Consider the following 16,094-nt stretch of genomic DNA (forward strand, 5'->3'; position numbering starts at 1 on the left):
ATGCGCATTCATCGCATCAAAGATTACTCAAATAGTACCCTTTATATCATGATAAAATTTAAATGGGACTAAAAGACAATTATCAGCTTTCGATTAAAACAAGAATCATAAAAATCGGTATACTCAGTGAAAAGTTATGCGGCATAATACAACGTAGGTCGAAGAAAAAATTTTCAGTAAATACGCATTATTAGATATAACTACAAAATAACTTGTTAGATCTCAATTAAATTTAAATGGGACCACATGACACGCACAAACTTCCGACTAAAAAAAAAAAACATCAAAATCGCTCCACCCAGTCAAAAACAAAAAACTAATCCAAGGTAAGTTACATTAAAAAAAAATACAATCAAATTGAGAACCTCCTCCTTTTCGGAAGTTGGTTAGTAAGGATTTTTTTTTTTACGTGGGACTCGACAGGAAACTGATATTTTTAATTGCAAAATAGGAAGATACAAGCGGGACGCCTACTTAGATTACGAGATTTTTCCTTAGATTTAACAAAAAAAAATCTCCATTTTTTTGTTATTTTTTTGTCTCCCAAAGATTGTTTCACGCAATGTTATAAAAAAAATTCCATTTTTTTTTTCTTTTCTCCCAAGCATTATGTTATAGTTCTGTTGTATGTATTAGCTAATAGTGGAAACTTTATTGATTTCAGGTATTTATAATTAGTCATAATATAATAATGTAATATAAAATTATATATTTCCCAAATAAAAATAAAATAAAATAAAAATAAAATCTAATAACACCTATAGAACCCGCAATTTGAAGAAACGCAATTAGGAGTCGAACACCATATATATTTAACCTAAAATTTGTCGAACACCCTATATATTTAACCTAAAATTTGTCGAACATCCTATATATTTAACCTAAAATTTGTAACTATATTTTAGTTCTAAAACTACCGAAACCCTTTTTATAATCTATTCACATTAAAAATAACAATATTTTAAAAATTTAGGCCAAAGCACTTCATTTTACAGCACATGTATAAGTTTAGATGGGAACCATAATAAGGCCGTCGGGAATTTTTATATTTTTATAACTGAATCTACCGATATTTAAGATAATTCATACGACACTGATTTTTACAGCCTTTGTTAGTAACATTTTATCAGTATTGTATGTACTAGACTGTGGTTCGAACAAGTATAAGTTAGTATAAGTTTTGCGAGTGACATTAATAGATAAATGCAAATGAATATGTGAAATTAATACTAATTATTAGGTACATGTTGTATTTACTTTCAATTTCCGACATCGGAGGCCTGCCATAGACTACGTTACATGTTGGGGTGGGGGACTTAACGTGTGGTAATCAAAAAATCGTAAAATTCGTTTGATGTAATTTATAGATGGCCTCCAATGGCTTTATTTTTATTTGTTATAGTCATCACGGGATATTGAGCGCTAACCTTCAACTTTACTTTCAAAATTTTATGTACGGGGATTTAAATACAGTTACTAGACACAGAACTGGTACTAAATATATTGAATTTATTAAATTGAAACTTTTATTCTATCGCCCAAAATTTTTTTATCGTATGTTGCAAGTGTTCCGCAGTATTTGTGTGTTCTGATCTTTGTATTAATGTAAATATTTTTATTCACTAAAGTTTCACTTGCATGGCGGTTTCGTAAAAGCAGTCAATTTTATTGTATTTTGTACTGAAAAAAAAAAAATAAAAACTATTATGTGTATGCGATTTTGCACAATGGTTTTTTCTCAATATCCTTGACGATACCTATTACCATTTTTTTGACATGAAGTTAGTACGGAGTGTTAAGTTTTTAATCTGTCATATTTTTTGGGTACTGGTGGACTAGAGGTAGGTGAGCATATGATTTGTGTTAGTGTTCTAGTGGAATGTTGTTTTATTGAACTGAAATACTAACCACGACTCGACGGGGAGATAGTTGAAGGCGATGGAGGAGAGTGCGCCGTTTGGCTAACTAGTGCATCTGCTATAAATCCTAAACCTGAATCCTGAAACAATAAAAGAGTACAATTTTTTTTAAAGTATAGTTTTAGTATAGTTATAACAGCCGGTTGTTACCTGTAACACAAGCATTAAGTTGCTTACCATAGGAACAGACGACCGTGTGTGTATGTTATATGATGTTAATTTATTTTATGGCTAGAGTGGCAAATAAGAGAACGGCAACCTGATGGTATGTTACCGTAGCCTATGGACATTTGCAATATCTGATACATCGCCAGCGCTTTACCGACCCTACTCCCGACATTTCCAAGGATCTCTGGCTATCTAACTCATCACAGGAACACGACACTGTTTGAAAGCAGTGTTATTTAGCTGTAAGTTTTTTATTTTATTTTAATTTATTTAAAAATTCACATCCACGGGCTCAAAATGCCCACGCCTTTAGTTAATCATGCATGCATTATAATAATACCACAGGCAATTTTTCATTATTACTACAGATCGACAGTCCTGTGACTGCCTAGTAAAACTAGGACGTGATACGACGCTGACGGTTTTTTCTTTTTTTCCCCCTTACAAAATACTGATTGATGAAAAAGTATACACCCACACATTCCTTTGTAATTTCTGAACATATATTTTTTTTAAATATCTACACAATACACACGCGGTCGTTTATTCCTAAAGTAAGCAACTTAATGCTTGTGTTATAGTATGTTATGTGCTTGTGCTACATATTTTTTTCGATAAACATACTTATAAATAATATATATATAAATAAATATTTATATTACACCCAGACTCGGGGTGGGAATCGAACCCACAACCCTCGGAGCAGAAAGCAGGGTCACTACAAACTGCGCCAACGGGCTAAAGTCTGTTCAACGAGAAGAGATACCAAATGTAAACAAAGCCCATCATTTTTTCGTAGCGACGACGGAACAAACAAAATGTATTCTATCTCTTTCTATCTTGTTTGTTTGCTATCTGCTGCACGTCTCTCTGCAAGGTCGAACGATATTTTCACTGGCCTTGAAAACAATCGGACCGCGTACGGCCCTTTTGTATTATTTATTTTTATTTCATTTCGTGTCCTGAAGCGCTCGGGTGATTTTTATATTTCGATAATTATTATTTAAGAAGTATCAAATCTTAAATACATAATTATATTTAATTAATTATATTAAATTCAGTAATTATCAAATTATAAACATATTTTACATTTTAAAAAATTGTGTAAGTAATAAAAAGGTTAAAAAACCCTGCATAGTTGAATGACCTCGCATTTGGTTTGTTTACATTTGGTATCTCGGCTCGTTAAACGTACTATAGTCAATATCTGTCTGCTAGCTGTAAGGTTTAGGTATTTTCCTAGTAGGGCAGCTCTAGTTCTGCACCGTACCTACACATGCGAACATTATAGGTGTTGGATTCGTCGAACAATTTGTAGAATCAAAAGCGCTACGGATGCGCGCAGCTCAAACAATAAATAACCAACATACGTTTTACGTCGAGTGAGATAGGGAATCCAATATGGGGGATATTGGACACCATATCTCACTCGACGTATCATTTTCCTCTTCATTACATAGTATAAAACGAAGTCGCTTCCCGCTGTCTGTATGCTTAGATCTTTGAAACTACGCAACGGATTTTGATGCGGTTTTCGTTAGTAAATAGAATGATTCCAGAGGAAGGTTTATGTATAATACATGCATAATATGGTAGGAACACGGATAGTTTTTTCAACCGTGCGAAACCGGGGCGGGTCGCTAGTAATTTAATAAAATTACTGCCTGATTCTTGATGATTTTATAATATTATTAACTTGGTATATTACACTACACACAAAAGTATTTTCGTTATATTCGTATATTTCAGTTTGAGCCTCTATTCACGCAAGCACGCATATAGGTATGGGGTCATTCAAGTATTACGTAAGCACCGAAGGGGGTCTTTGTTTTGCTTATTTTTGATGATAAGGGGTCTAGTTTTCTATAAATTTTGGAATATTAATTGTGCATTAAATTCAGACAGAGACAGACAAGAAATCGGCATATATTTAAAAATGTATATACCAATGTTTATGTAAGGATGGGATAGGAGAGTAGAGTTTTAGTGACTTCACTGACAAGTGGGAGATGGAGGTTAAAAATTACTAAAATTCTGCTTACGTAATACTCGAAGACCCCATGTACATGGTACGTACGCATGAAACTTGCAAGTATGCACAGACATCAATATTAAAAGATAATAACTTTAATAGCATTACCATTTTACCCTTTATTTTTCTTTTTACCTGAATTTGATTATTCGACAAGTCCAACAGCTGTATTCTCGTGTTGTACCGCAGCAAGGACGCCACCTGCGCCGCGTCTTTGGACGACAGGTTGTTATCTCCCAGCCTCAGTTCCCGGACCGACGCGTTCGTCTTCAGAGCTATCACTGTAAGAGAAACGTGTAGTTATGAGTCATAATGTGTGTATGGTATGTGCACATGACGAACATTTGTAATGTTCGTACGGGTGTTTGCCGTGGTCTGGATGTTTGTGTAGTCCTTGGGTCTCTCCACGGTGCCTCGCAGAGCACGTTAAGCCGTCGGTCCCGGTTGTTATCATGTACACCTGATAGCGATTGTTACTCATAGTAGGGAATATATCCGTCAACCCGCATTGGAGCAGCGTGGCGGATTAAGCTCTGATTTTTCTCCTACATGGGAAAAGAGGCCTATGCTGTGTGGGATATTATAGGCTGAAGCGAGTCATAACGTGATGTTTTATAGTCTATTATTATATTGGAAAGAAAATCTTTGAGTGCGTGCGTGCGTGTGTGTTTGAATGTGTGTCACTCATTAAGGCACGTTCGTTAAATGTTAATTATGAAAGGCATCCTCAGGAGACTTCCAATTAAAATTAAAAGAAAATAGTCTCTAAGGTTTTATTAATATTATAACAAACTTAATCCTACAAACTAACCTAACTGATATCTATCTCTGTTCAATACAGTAGGATGACCCTTATATTTAATAATATAGGAACCAAATGATTGCGTAAGCAATAATTTATGTCAGAGGTTTGAGATAAAAATTATGTGGTGTCATGGGACACCAAGTAGGAACGAAGTTCCTCCGGATAGTATAGAAGCAACACAATTTGAAAAATAAATGTTGAATTTTAATATTTTCCAGTTCTTGATTTTTTTTTAAATAATAATTCAAACTATTAAGTGAAATAAAAAAACATATGTCTTTATTTATTTTTGTCAACAGTATAAAATTACGTAAATAATTTAAAAAAAGTTTACTAGTAATATTTTAGTTTTACAAACGTCATATTATACAGTCGTGTGACTGTTATATATTTTTCTTGCGGTTTTAGTATCACATTTTTTTCAGTTCGCTCGCCCAGCCAAATGTCAAGCCTGCCGTAAGGAACTTTCGTTCCAATAATGTCACACATCCAAATATTTCCTTTTTTTTGTCACTAGGTCGGCAAACAAGCGTACGGCTCACCTGATGGTAAGAGATTACCGTGGTTTATAGACGCCAGCAACACTAGAAGCATCGCAAGCGTGTTGCCAACCCAATCGCCAACCCCCCCAGGAGCTCTAGTCACCTTACTCACCAACAGGAACACAATACTGCTTGAAAACAGTATTATTTAGCCGTGATCTTCTGTAAGGTCGAGGTACTACCCCAGTCGGGCTGTTCCAGATTTTGAGCCCTACCTCAGTAAAATTTAGTAGGATTATTCAGTAAAGTTTCCTATGACTTTACGCCCCCCCCCCCCCCTCTCCCCAAGCAGCTAAGTAGCCCGACGGAACAAACAGACGAGTAGCCCAGCTCACCGAGGCACAGCAGCGGCTCGCCGGCCAGCTGCGCGCGCTGCAGCGCGAGCGCGCGCAGGCGGCACGAGGCGGGCTTGAGCGCGCGCGCCAGCACCGGCGCGTGGGGCGCCTCCAGCGGCCCGCCCGACACCTCCAGCTCCGACAGCGCCGTGCTCTGCGGAGGGACGGCGGTTCGCTTCACTCGTACTGTCGCTAGCTTCGATAATAATCGTAGAGACACGAACGTTCCACTGCGTACATAATACAGCTCACACGAAATCGTCAGCCAATCCGCAGTGGAGCGGAGAGCCGTTCGTAACGAAGGAAAAAAATCAATAAAACCAGAGCGAAAATAGTGACCAAGAAAAAATTTAAGTAGACATATTATAATCTATAATTTTTGAGGGAATAATAAATGGTTATTTCACTAATCCACAGAAGAACATTAACAAGACGGATTATGGTCGAACCCACCATGGTCTATTGCTCAGCAGTAGGTCGTTTGAGAGATTATTTTCGCTGTCTGGGTATTTGTGAATGTATTTTTTTAAAGGAGATTATAAATTCAAGCGTATATTTTTCTTAATCATCTTGTTTATTATGTGACCCCATTTTAATTTCATCGAGAACTAACGCTTACTTCTTGACTTATCTCTAATAATGCGTATTTAATTGAATATTTATTTGACTACCAACGCTATCTTTCTGTACTTGTCGATGACAATTGAAGCCACTGTTCACACACGAGGGAATTCTAAACATTACTTAATATCATATCAAAAATCGACCGTTCCAGCGGCGTCCGAACCTGACACGAAGACGAACAGGCAAACTCTGAACATTTATTAATCTCATATCAAAAATTTCGACCAAACGGGTACATCGTTCTATAGTTTAATTGGCTAGAGCGCCGACACGGTCAGTCGGAGATGCAGGTTCGATCCCCGCTAGAACGGTCGATTTTTGATATGATATCAAAAAAAAATTCAGAGTTCACCAGTTCGTCTCTGCTCGTGATAAGTGTGAGTATGTTTTGGGTGTTTCTGGACATACGATACTCATTCTACCGTGGTTCGTTGGTCGGGAGGAACTTCCATCTTCTATTTATTTAAAATGGTACCTTCTTTATCATTCTGGATGCAGCCTGCCAGCCTCGCACACCGAACTGTCTCGGCCCGACGATGCACAGCGCCGTCGCACTTTCATAATATTCGATCATATCAAATAACGCTTCCTGAAAATATATACATTACAAAAATTAGGAATTGAGCCTCGATATTTGGGGCCCACTTTAATAACGCTCGGGTAAAGCCCATACATACAAACATTTTAATAAATAAAAAAGCAACTTATGCTTACTGCCGTTTTATGCCGTGTGGTTATGGCATCAAAGAATATAGCCACCCCCTCTCTGCCCGTGGGTGTCTTAAGAGGCGACTAAGGGATAACACAGTTTCACTACTACCTTGGAACTTAAAAAGCCGACCGATGGCGGGATAACCATCCAACTGCTGGCTTTGAAATACGCTGGCCGAAGACGGGCAGCAGCGTTTTCGGTGCGACAAAGCCAGCCCTGCGGTCACCAACCCGTCTGCCCAGCGTGGCGACTGTGGTCAAAACACATGAGTTCACGCCATTTTTGGCGTGAACTTGTGGAGGCCTATGTCCAGTAGTGGACTGCGAAAGGCTGTTGTGATGATGATAATGATGATGAATGCTTACTGGCTTACAAATTTCAAAGCGCAATCTCATGGTGGACATTCTTGGCATTCAGGACGAATCTTCAAAAAGTGGAAGGTTCTGAGCGTCTAATTTCACGCTGAAGATTTTGAGTAACGCAGGAACAAATACCGAAATATAGACGAGTATTGTTTGAAGGTACAGAATGACTATGTGAGTGAGATACGACATATGAGATAAGGTCGTAAGGTTAACCAAACCCAACGAAAGTCGATCGATGATTTTTGGTATATGCAATACAGCAATTTAATAAGAACCTAAATTAAAGGAGGTTATTAAATTGCAAAGGTAATCTAATTGCTGAATGTGCGGTAACCCGTACAGGACATCAGAAATTCAAAAAACAAATCTTGCTTCTTTGTTCTGATAAAGATCCTCTTTATTCATTTTTCCTACATATCTCTCATCAGACACAGACTGGTAAGTTTTATTATATGTGTACATATGGTTAATATGTTTAACTGAGGTAGCGCTCGGCGGGAAATTTCCTGCTCAAAATCTGGAGCTGCCCGACTGGGGTAAGTACCTCGACCTTACCGAAGATCAAAGCTAAATAATACTGCTTGTTTGCCGACTTAGTTATATTAAAAAAAGGTTACAAGGTTTTGACTGTTCCATTTGCTCCCGTTAAAATATGGCCAATGTCGCTCGGTGATAATGTAGCATTTTGATTTTAATTCATCATAAATTATTAAAAAACACAAAAATCAAATATCACCTCTCCACAATATTAGCATACATAAATTCTTTCTTTCCTTATTATATAACAATACACAAGGTTATCCGTTTCTAAGGTAAGAAATTTAATGCTTGTATTATAGCTAACAGCCGAAATCTACATATAAGAATTATATATCTTAATATATATAAATCTTGTGTCACAATGTTTGTCCGCGACGAACTCAAACTACTTAACCGATTTTAATCAAATTTGCACACCGTGTGCAGTTTGATCCAACTTGAAAGATAGGGTATATTTTGTTTAGATATATGTAATTATTATATTTAAGAAAAAAAATAAGGCGATACGAAGTTTGCCAGGTCAGCTAGTTATATATAAAATTCTCGTGTCACAATGTTAGTTAAATTACTCCTCCGAAACGGCTGGACAGATTTTTAGGAAATTTTACGTGCATCGATATCGATATCGATATGGTAGGTCTAGAAGATTAAGGGGGCAGGGCTTATGTGGCAAAACAACGGTTGCGGGGTCAGCTATATATATATATATATATATATATATATATATATATATATATATATATATATATAATAGTAGCTGACTCGGCAAACGTTGTCTTGCCGCTAAACGCTATTTAAAAGTAGGGGTTGATCGTAGAGGGTTGAAAATTTAGGTTTGTATGTATTTTTTAATGTTGTATCATGAAAACATAAAAACTAAATAATGTATCTAAAAATTAAAAAAAATTTGGGGGGGGGTGAGAAATAGATGTTGTTCGATTCTTAGACATACCCAATATGCACACAAAATTTCATGAGAATCGGTCAAGCCGTTTCGGAGGAGTTTAACTACAAACACCGCGACACGAGAATTTTATATATTAGATTACACTCAGACAGCTGACAGACCAGTAGGCTTACTTTTGACTTCAATCCCAATCTCACAAAAACACGAATTCAATACAGTTCCAGTTCCAATCTGTAATATTTTGGTACTCTTGACCAAATCGAGCTTTCAATTGAATTGAAATTGGAATCGAATTGACGATCGGTTTCCGGTGTAGCCATTATAATAAAAAATAATAAGAAAATAAAATTTAACTCATAAAATTTTATGTTTTTTATAATAATTAATTATTATCTACTATATTGTAATTCGTTAAATTAAGCCTAAAACTGATTTTTTAAGCATAAAAACGCAAGATATATTATACCTTCTGACATAATGTGTATTGTTGTTAAAAAAAAGCTTATGACTGGCGCAATTTTGAGACTTTCAAATTTCAAATTATCTCAATTACGTATTTTCTTAATTTATATTTATAACTTATCTTCTTTCTTTATTTACTTCTGTAATAATTTCTTCAATTTTACCAGTGTTAAGCTTAAATTAGGGAATACAAAAGTTTATTAATATAGTTTAAACAAAACATATTAGAGACTTAAATACTGTGAATTTTATTTAAATATTAGAAACATAAATACTGTGATTTATATTTAAAAATTGCTACCTTAGGTTAAAAGAGGATAAAAAGCTAATTAATTGTTAAGTATTTAGTTCTATTTTAACAAAATACTGTGATTGTGATATTGTTGATTGAACGAGTAAATTCGATCCCAAACACGATTTCCAAATCGATAGTCAAAGTCAAAATATTGTCAAGAGTGCAAAAAATGCTTAAGATCGAGAAATCCCAATTTCTATTAGTTACCTAAAATTCCACTGTAATTGAGTCAAATCGTGCGCTAGTGTAGTGTTCAAGAGTACCGATTGACAAGTTCTCGATCCCAATCCTAATTTCAAATAGGATTGAGTTTCAAGAGTAAGCCTGCTGAAAGCAGAATCAGTACAAACTGCGTGAATGGCTTGTTCCAGTATATATAATACATATTTGAAAGTCATAACAGTATACTCACAGCTCCCTCATCATCGATATCTGTGTGGTCGAGTTCCACTTTCCTGAACTGAACCTTTCTCATCAGAGCCTCGAGAGCGTCAGTCGGAGCCGTTCCGAGGAGTGAGCAATCTGAGAGCAACAGCCGAGGCGCCCTGGTCGTACCGCCGATTGTGTTTTCCGGGAGTTCCTGGAAATATGGATGGAAAACCTACTATAAGAAACCGCCTTATAAAATTATTGTCCAGCAGTATTTTATATCTGGGACTGTTATCTGTTACACAGGTTACTGATAAAATTTGTTTGAACATAAGTTCATCATTCATCATTTCAGCCTATTGCAGTCCACTGCTGGACATAAGATTCCTCAAGTTCGCACCAGACATTTCATCCAGCTTCCACCGGCTATATTAAGGAGATCGTCGGTTCTGCGGGCCAGAGGACATTTTCACACTGCGTTTGCCAACACGCGGACTCGGAATGAATTGAAACATAAGTTACTGATGGACTATCACGCTTCAAATCTACTAATAAAGTACAACTTTTGGCTTCACAGACGTAAGTAACGAAACAAGAGTTTGGTGGTGACAATTTCGACAACTTCTATTTATTGGTTAGCGATATACGTCGGATAACTATCTGAAACTTTATCGGTAACCAGTGAAACAATATTATAGATTGCAGTAAAGTAGTAATAATTTATAAAATGGATGTTGGGTTCTACCCATTTACCATTATTTAGGGAAGAAAACCAGTTGGGTTCTACCCATTGTAGGGAAGAAAACCAAAAAACATAAATTCTATAGATCTTGAAGTCTACGAGCGCGCGGATAACAATTTGTAAAATTATATCAGGTTGTGTGGGTTAGCAATTACCCACGCTGGAACCGTTGGGAGCTAATTGCAATAATATTGTAAGGAAGATTCTTGTAGATTTAGTTAAAACCCAGACAATCCGAAATTACCAAGGATAGTAGTAACTAGGTGTGAGATTGCTGGACATAACTGGAATGATCGAGAGTTCTGATGCAGTGAAACAATTTCTGCTCTATTGCTGTTCTTTTTATACAAATGCGTTTCTGTTCTTGGAATACGTAGTTCTGGTTCTTCCCAACATCCCTTCGAGAGCACGTAAAGCGTCGATCCCGGTTGCTATCATTGACACGTGATAGCGATCGTTACTCATGCAAGGGAAATTAGCCGCCAATACCCTGTTCGTACCACCGATTGTGTTTTTCGGGAGTTCCTGGAAATATGGATGGAAAAGCTATTAGTAAGAAACCGTTTTATAAATATTTTATCTAGCAGTGTTTTATATCTGGGCTTGCACATAAGATCATCATTCATCATTTCAGTCTATTGCAGTCCACTGCTGGACATAGGATTTCCGAAGTTCGCGTCTGACATCCCGGTATTTCCGCAAGTGTCGGTATCGTCCAGATTTCACCGGCTATCTTACGGACATCGTCGGTCCTGCGGATCGCTACTCGTGATAAGAAAATTATCCGACTACCCGCAGTAGACCAGCAGAATCGATTAAGCTTCTACCTTTCGTCTATTATTTCGTACTGCGGTCACCAACCCGCCTGCCCAGCGTGGTGACTATGGGCAACACACATGAGTTCACGTTATTTTTGGCGTAAACTTGTGGAGGCCTATGTCCAGCAGTGGACTGTATAGGCTGTAATGATAATGGTTTCGTCTATGAAGATATCTCAGCCTAGAAATGAAATGTTTACAGACAAGTTAAGTTCCTTGATATAGCAACGTAGCAAATAAAGCTTCCACCATTATTCGGTAAGGAGAGAAAGTTTTGGCTAACAGTGGGATGGTTTACAGGATATGTCTATGGTTTGAAGGTATTACCCGTATCTGTTGAAGCACGGAGTCGATAGGTGGCGTACTATTCGATCGACAGTACTCGAGGTACTCCGCTGCGAGCTGCGCACGCGTCGTTGTGGGCACTGCAACAGAAAGAATAATTTTTATTATGTTCTTAAGGATGTATAATTAAATATTATATTGACGCCGCGTTGACGCAGCGATCACAGCCATGGATTGTAACATAACATAACATAACAATACACTTTATTGTACACCAAAACAGAAATAATACATATTATGAACTTAAACAGAGTATCATCAGGCACAAAGGGCGGCCTTATCGCTAAAAAGCGATCTCTTCCAGGCAACCTAGGGGCAGAGGAGATGGTATTGTGTCAGTGTAGGTGTACAAATTGAGACATAAACGTTTGAATATATTTACTTATTTACATACATACATACATAAACATATACATAAATACATACATACGTACATACATACATACACATATACATACATATATACATAAACATATACATACACAAACACATACATACAAACATACATACATATGTATATATATATAATTTTATTCACGTTGAATATCAAGATAATGCTTCCTGACAGCCTTTTTAAAAATAGAAAGCGATTGTACACGTCTAATATGCAAGGGTAAAGAATTCCAAAGTCGAGAAGCTTGAACAGTGAAAGATTTAGAATAAAAGGAAGAGGAGTGAGGGGGAATTTCAAGAAGTAAGGTATTCTCAGAGCGAAGACTGCGTTCATGGATATCACTAAGGAATTTAAATCGTTGCTTTAGATAAGCAGGTGCAACAGGGTTAAATAGAATAGAGTAAAGTAAGTTAAGAATATGCGTATTTCTGCGAAAGCGAATAGGGAGCCACTTAAGTTTTTTACGGAATTCAGAGATATGATCATATTTACGAAGTCCAAATACGAATCGTATACATAAATTCTGGATTCGCTCAAGTTTATTAATCTGCTCTTCAGTAATGTCAAGATAACATGTGTCTGCGTAGTCCAGAATTGGTAATAGAAGACTATTTGCAAGAGCAATTTTGGTGGGAATTGGAAGTAGATTACGCAGCCTGCGAAGAGATCCAGCCGAAGCAAAAACTTTACGACTGACTTCACAAATCTGTGGGCCCCATGATAGATGTTGATCAAAAATAACGCCAAGATTCTTCACACTTTCACTATATGGAATTACAATACCATTAAAAATTACAGGAGGTAGTTGAGATCGATTTATACGGCTAATTAATTTAGAACTTCCTATAATTATAGTCTTAGTTTTGGTTGGATTTACTACTAATCCGTAAGCTTTACTCCATGTGGTAATGGCAAGTAGATCACCATTTATACGAGAAACACATTGAGGCAAGTCACTTACAGTAGAATGAGAGTATATTTGGAGATCGTCTGCATAGAGGTGGTAGAGAGAAGTTATAATATTACAAATGGAATTAATAAATATAGAAAATAATAGAGGGGAGAGCACACCACCCTGGGGGACACCAGCAGCAACCAATGACCAGTTTGAAAATGTGTCATTCAATTTAATTCGCTGCCGGCGACCCTGTAAGTAACTTTGAAACCAATCAGTGGCCTCTGGAGATATGTTAAGAGAACGCATAATGTCACAAAGTATATCAAAGTCTACAGTACTGAAAGCGTTACTGAAATCAAGCAACGTCAATACTGTAACCTCGCGCCTATCCATGCTAGATCGTATATCGTCAGTTATTTTGACAAGTGCAGTAGTCGTACTATGACCAGGACGGAAACCGGATTGCGAGGTATTTAGGAGACTGTGTTTCAAAAGGAATAGGTTAAGTTGATTATACACAAGGCGCTCGAAGACTTTGGAGAAAAAGGGAAGAATAGAAATGGGACGATATTCGGACAGGGATGATGGATTAAGTTTTTTCGGGATAGGTATAATATCAGCATCTTTCCACGTAGACGGAAAAGAGCCAGTGGAGATTGAAGTATTAAAAATTTTGGTTAATATGGGTGTAAGTAAATTAAGGAGAGGAATAATCATCTTACGACTAATGCTGTCAGATCCGACGGAGTTGGACTTAATAGCTAAAATGTTCTTCTTAACATCACATTCAGCCAACTGATTAAGAAAGAAAGTGGGAGTATTAGGAGTTGGCAAGGTTGAAAGTCGATTTCTTGTCAAAGATTTAGTCACACTATCAATGGTAACAGATGAGGAAAAATGGAGATTCAACTCGTTAAGGTCTAAATTTTGAGAGCGATAATTCTGATGCGCTTTGCCAACTCCCAGTGATTTTAGAAAGTTCCAGACTTTACTAGGATCTTCTTCTTCGATGACAGATTTATAGATGTGGCGTCGTTGTGCATCTCTACACACCCTATTACAACGATTCCGAGCCTTAATATATATCTCTCTATTAGCTTCACAGCTATTCAATCTGTATCGTGACTTTGCGCGAACCTTTTTCTCCTGTAATTTTCTAATTTCAGGAGTAATCCATGGAGCAGGGTGATGTCTTACCCTTACAGTACGAATGGGTGCGTGTACATCATATAGTTGGATTAACAGAGAGTTAAAAACAGCCACTTGGTCGTCGATTGTATCTGCATTACAGACAACTGACCAATCGATTTTCGCTGCATCATTCTGGAGTCTATCTAAATCCATCCCACCAAAATTCCGTTGCAGAAGAATTCTAGATTTAAGTTTAGGGGGCTTAATTTTGTACGATAGATACAACAAATCGTGAAAGGAGAATGCATCGGCAGAACATTGACCGTGTTTTTCGACATGGTCAACGGAAGAAACAATAATGAGATCTAAAAGAGATGGAACACTATTAGGAAAAGCATGAGTAGCAAGTAAAGGCAGGATATGAAGATTTGACGCATTAATAAGAGTTTTAAGACGGGAAGACCGGTGATCGTTTTTGAGCAGGCAGGTGTTAAAATCACTCATGATCACTGTGTGGCTATACAGAGGAGTTAAATTTTGAAGTAAAGATTCTAATGAGTTAAAGTAATCAACAGTAAGGCATGGGCTATAGAAGACACCAAGAAGAAGTTTTGTATGAGAAAAAATCACCTCCACAAAAAGATGCTCTGCACCGTCGGTCTGAGGTTGCGAAGTGTCAATGATATTAAAAGGGATATGAGAGCGGATATATATTGCAACCCCTCCACCAGCCCGACCAATGCGGTCGTTACGGATCAGGTGGAATCCCGGTAAAGAGAAAGAAGTAGAGGGCAAACAAGGTTTGAGCCAAGACTCGGAGACTAGGACACCATGAATATTGCCATTATTGAGAGAAGACAACAAGTCTGGATAATGAGCAGGGATACTCTGTGCATTTATGTGTACTAAATTGAAGTTCTTAGGAGTATTCGCAAAACAGGAGTCTAACGTGTCGCTCAAAGATGGAATACTATAATAACTGTCAACACTACTTAAATCATCGGAAGCAGAAGATAGCGATAAAAAAGCATCACTATCATTAATGAATGACATTTATGATATTAAAGATATATAAATAAATTAATGAAATAACTAAATAAAATATTTTCTAAAAATATATTATGATAAAATAAATAAAATAAATAAATAATAATTAAAAACCAATATATATTAAAATTAAGAAATAATAATAATAATAATAATAGGTTGATATAAAATTATACGTATATATATTATAATAAAATATGTGTAAATACCGTTCAATGCACCCACCAGCTGCATGGAGAGTAATTTAATATACTAAAAATAACAAAAGATTAATGAACATGAGTCGTAACTAAAATCATTACAAAATCATCACTAAACTATTCATGTACTTACTATGAAAACATTTACATGTATATAAAGAAGTCTCAGTAAAATTACGCAATTTCATAGACAAAAAAACTATTATCAAATAGCAGTAAATGCATCTATTACCTGTGCACATCGGGTAACACTATCAACTAGCTATCAATATCAATAAGTTAAAATAGCAAAAAAAAAAATCATAATTTATACTAAGTAACGAGTTATTAAAATTAATATAAGTTAATACAGCAAATTAAATAATTAAATACCGATGACGAATAACAGGACTGGAGGAGATGCCTGTCACGGTGTAAACTGCAAAACACAAAGCTATTTCTTTA

The 16,094-nt window shown here is 36.5% G+C and overlaps 1 protein-coding gene across 1 annotated transcript in view; it reads right to left on the reverse strand.

Moving 5' to 3' along the window:
* Positions 1-16,094, reverse strand: part of LOC123666296 — a 69,798-nt gene that overhangs the window by 14,804 nt on the left and 38,900 nt on the right. The window contains exons 2-7 of the mRNA XM_045600454.1: positions 11,963-12,060; positions 10,119-10,286; positions 6,901-7,014; positions 5,802-5,955; positions 4,255-4,400; positions 1,909-1,999 (exon numbers count right to left, since the gene is read on the reverse strand). Of these exons, the coding sequence (XP_045456410.1) occupies positions 1,909-1,999; positions 4,255-4,400; positions 5,802-5,955; positions 6,901-7,014; positions 10,119-10,286; positions 11,963-12,060 (771 nt within the window). The remainder of the gene's footprint in view (positions 1-1,908; positions 2,000-4,254; positions 4,401-5,801; positions 5,956-6,900; positions 7,015-10,118; positions 10,287-11,962; positions 12,061-16,094) is intronic.

Source organism: Melitaea cinxia, chromosome 25 (assembly GCF_905220565.1).
Source record: "Melitaea cinxia chromosome 25, ilMelCinx1.1, whole genome shotgun sequence".
Classification (NCBI taxonomy): Eukaryota; Metazoa; Arthropoda; class Insecta; order Lepidoptera; family Nymphalidae; genus Melitaea; species Melitaea cinxia.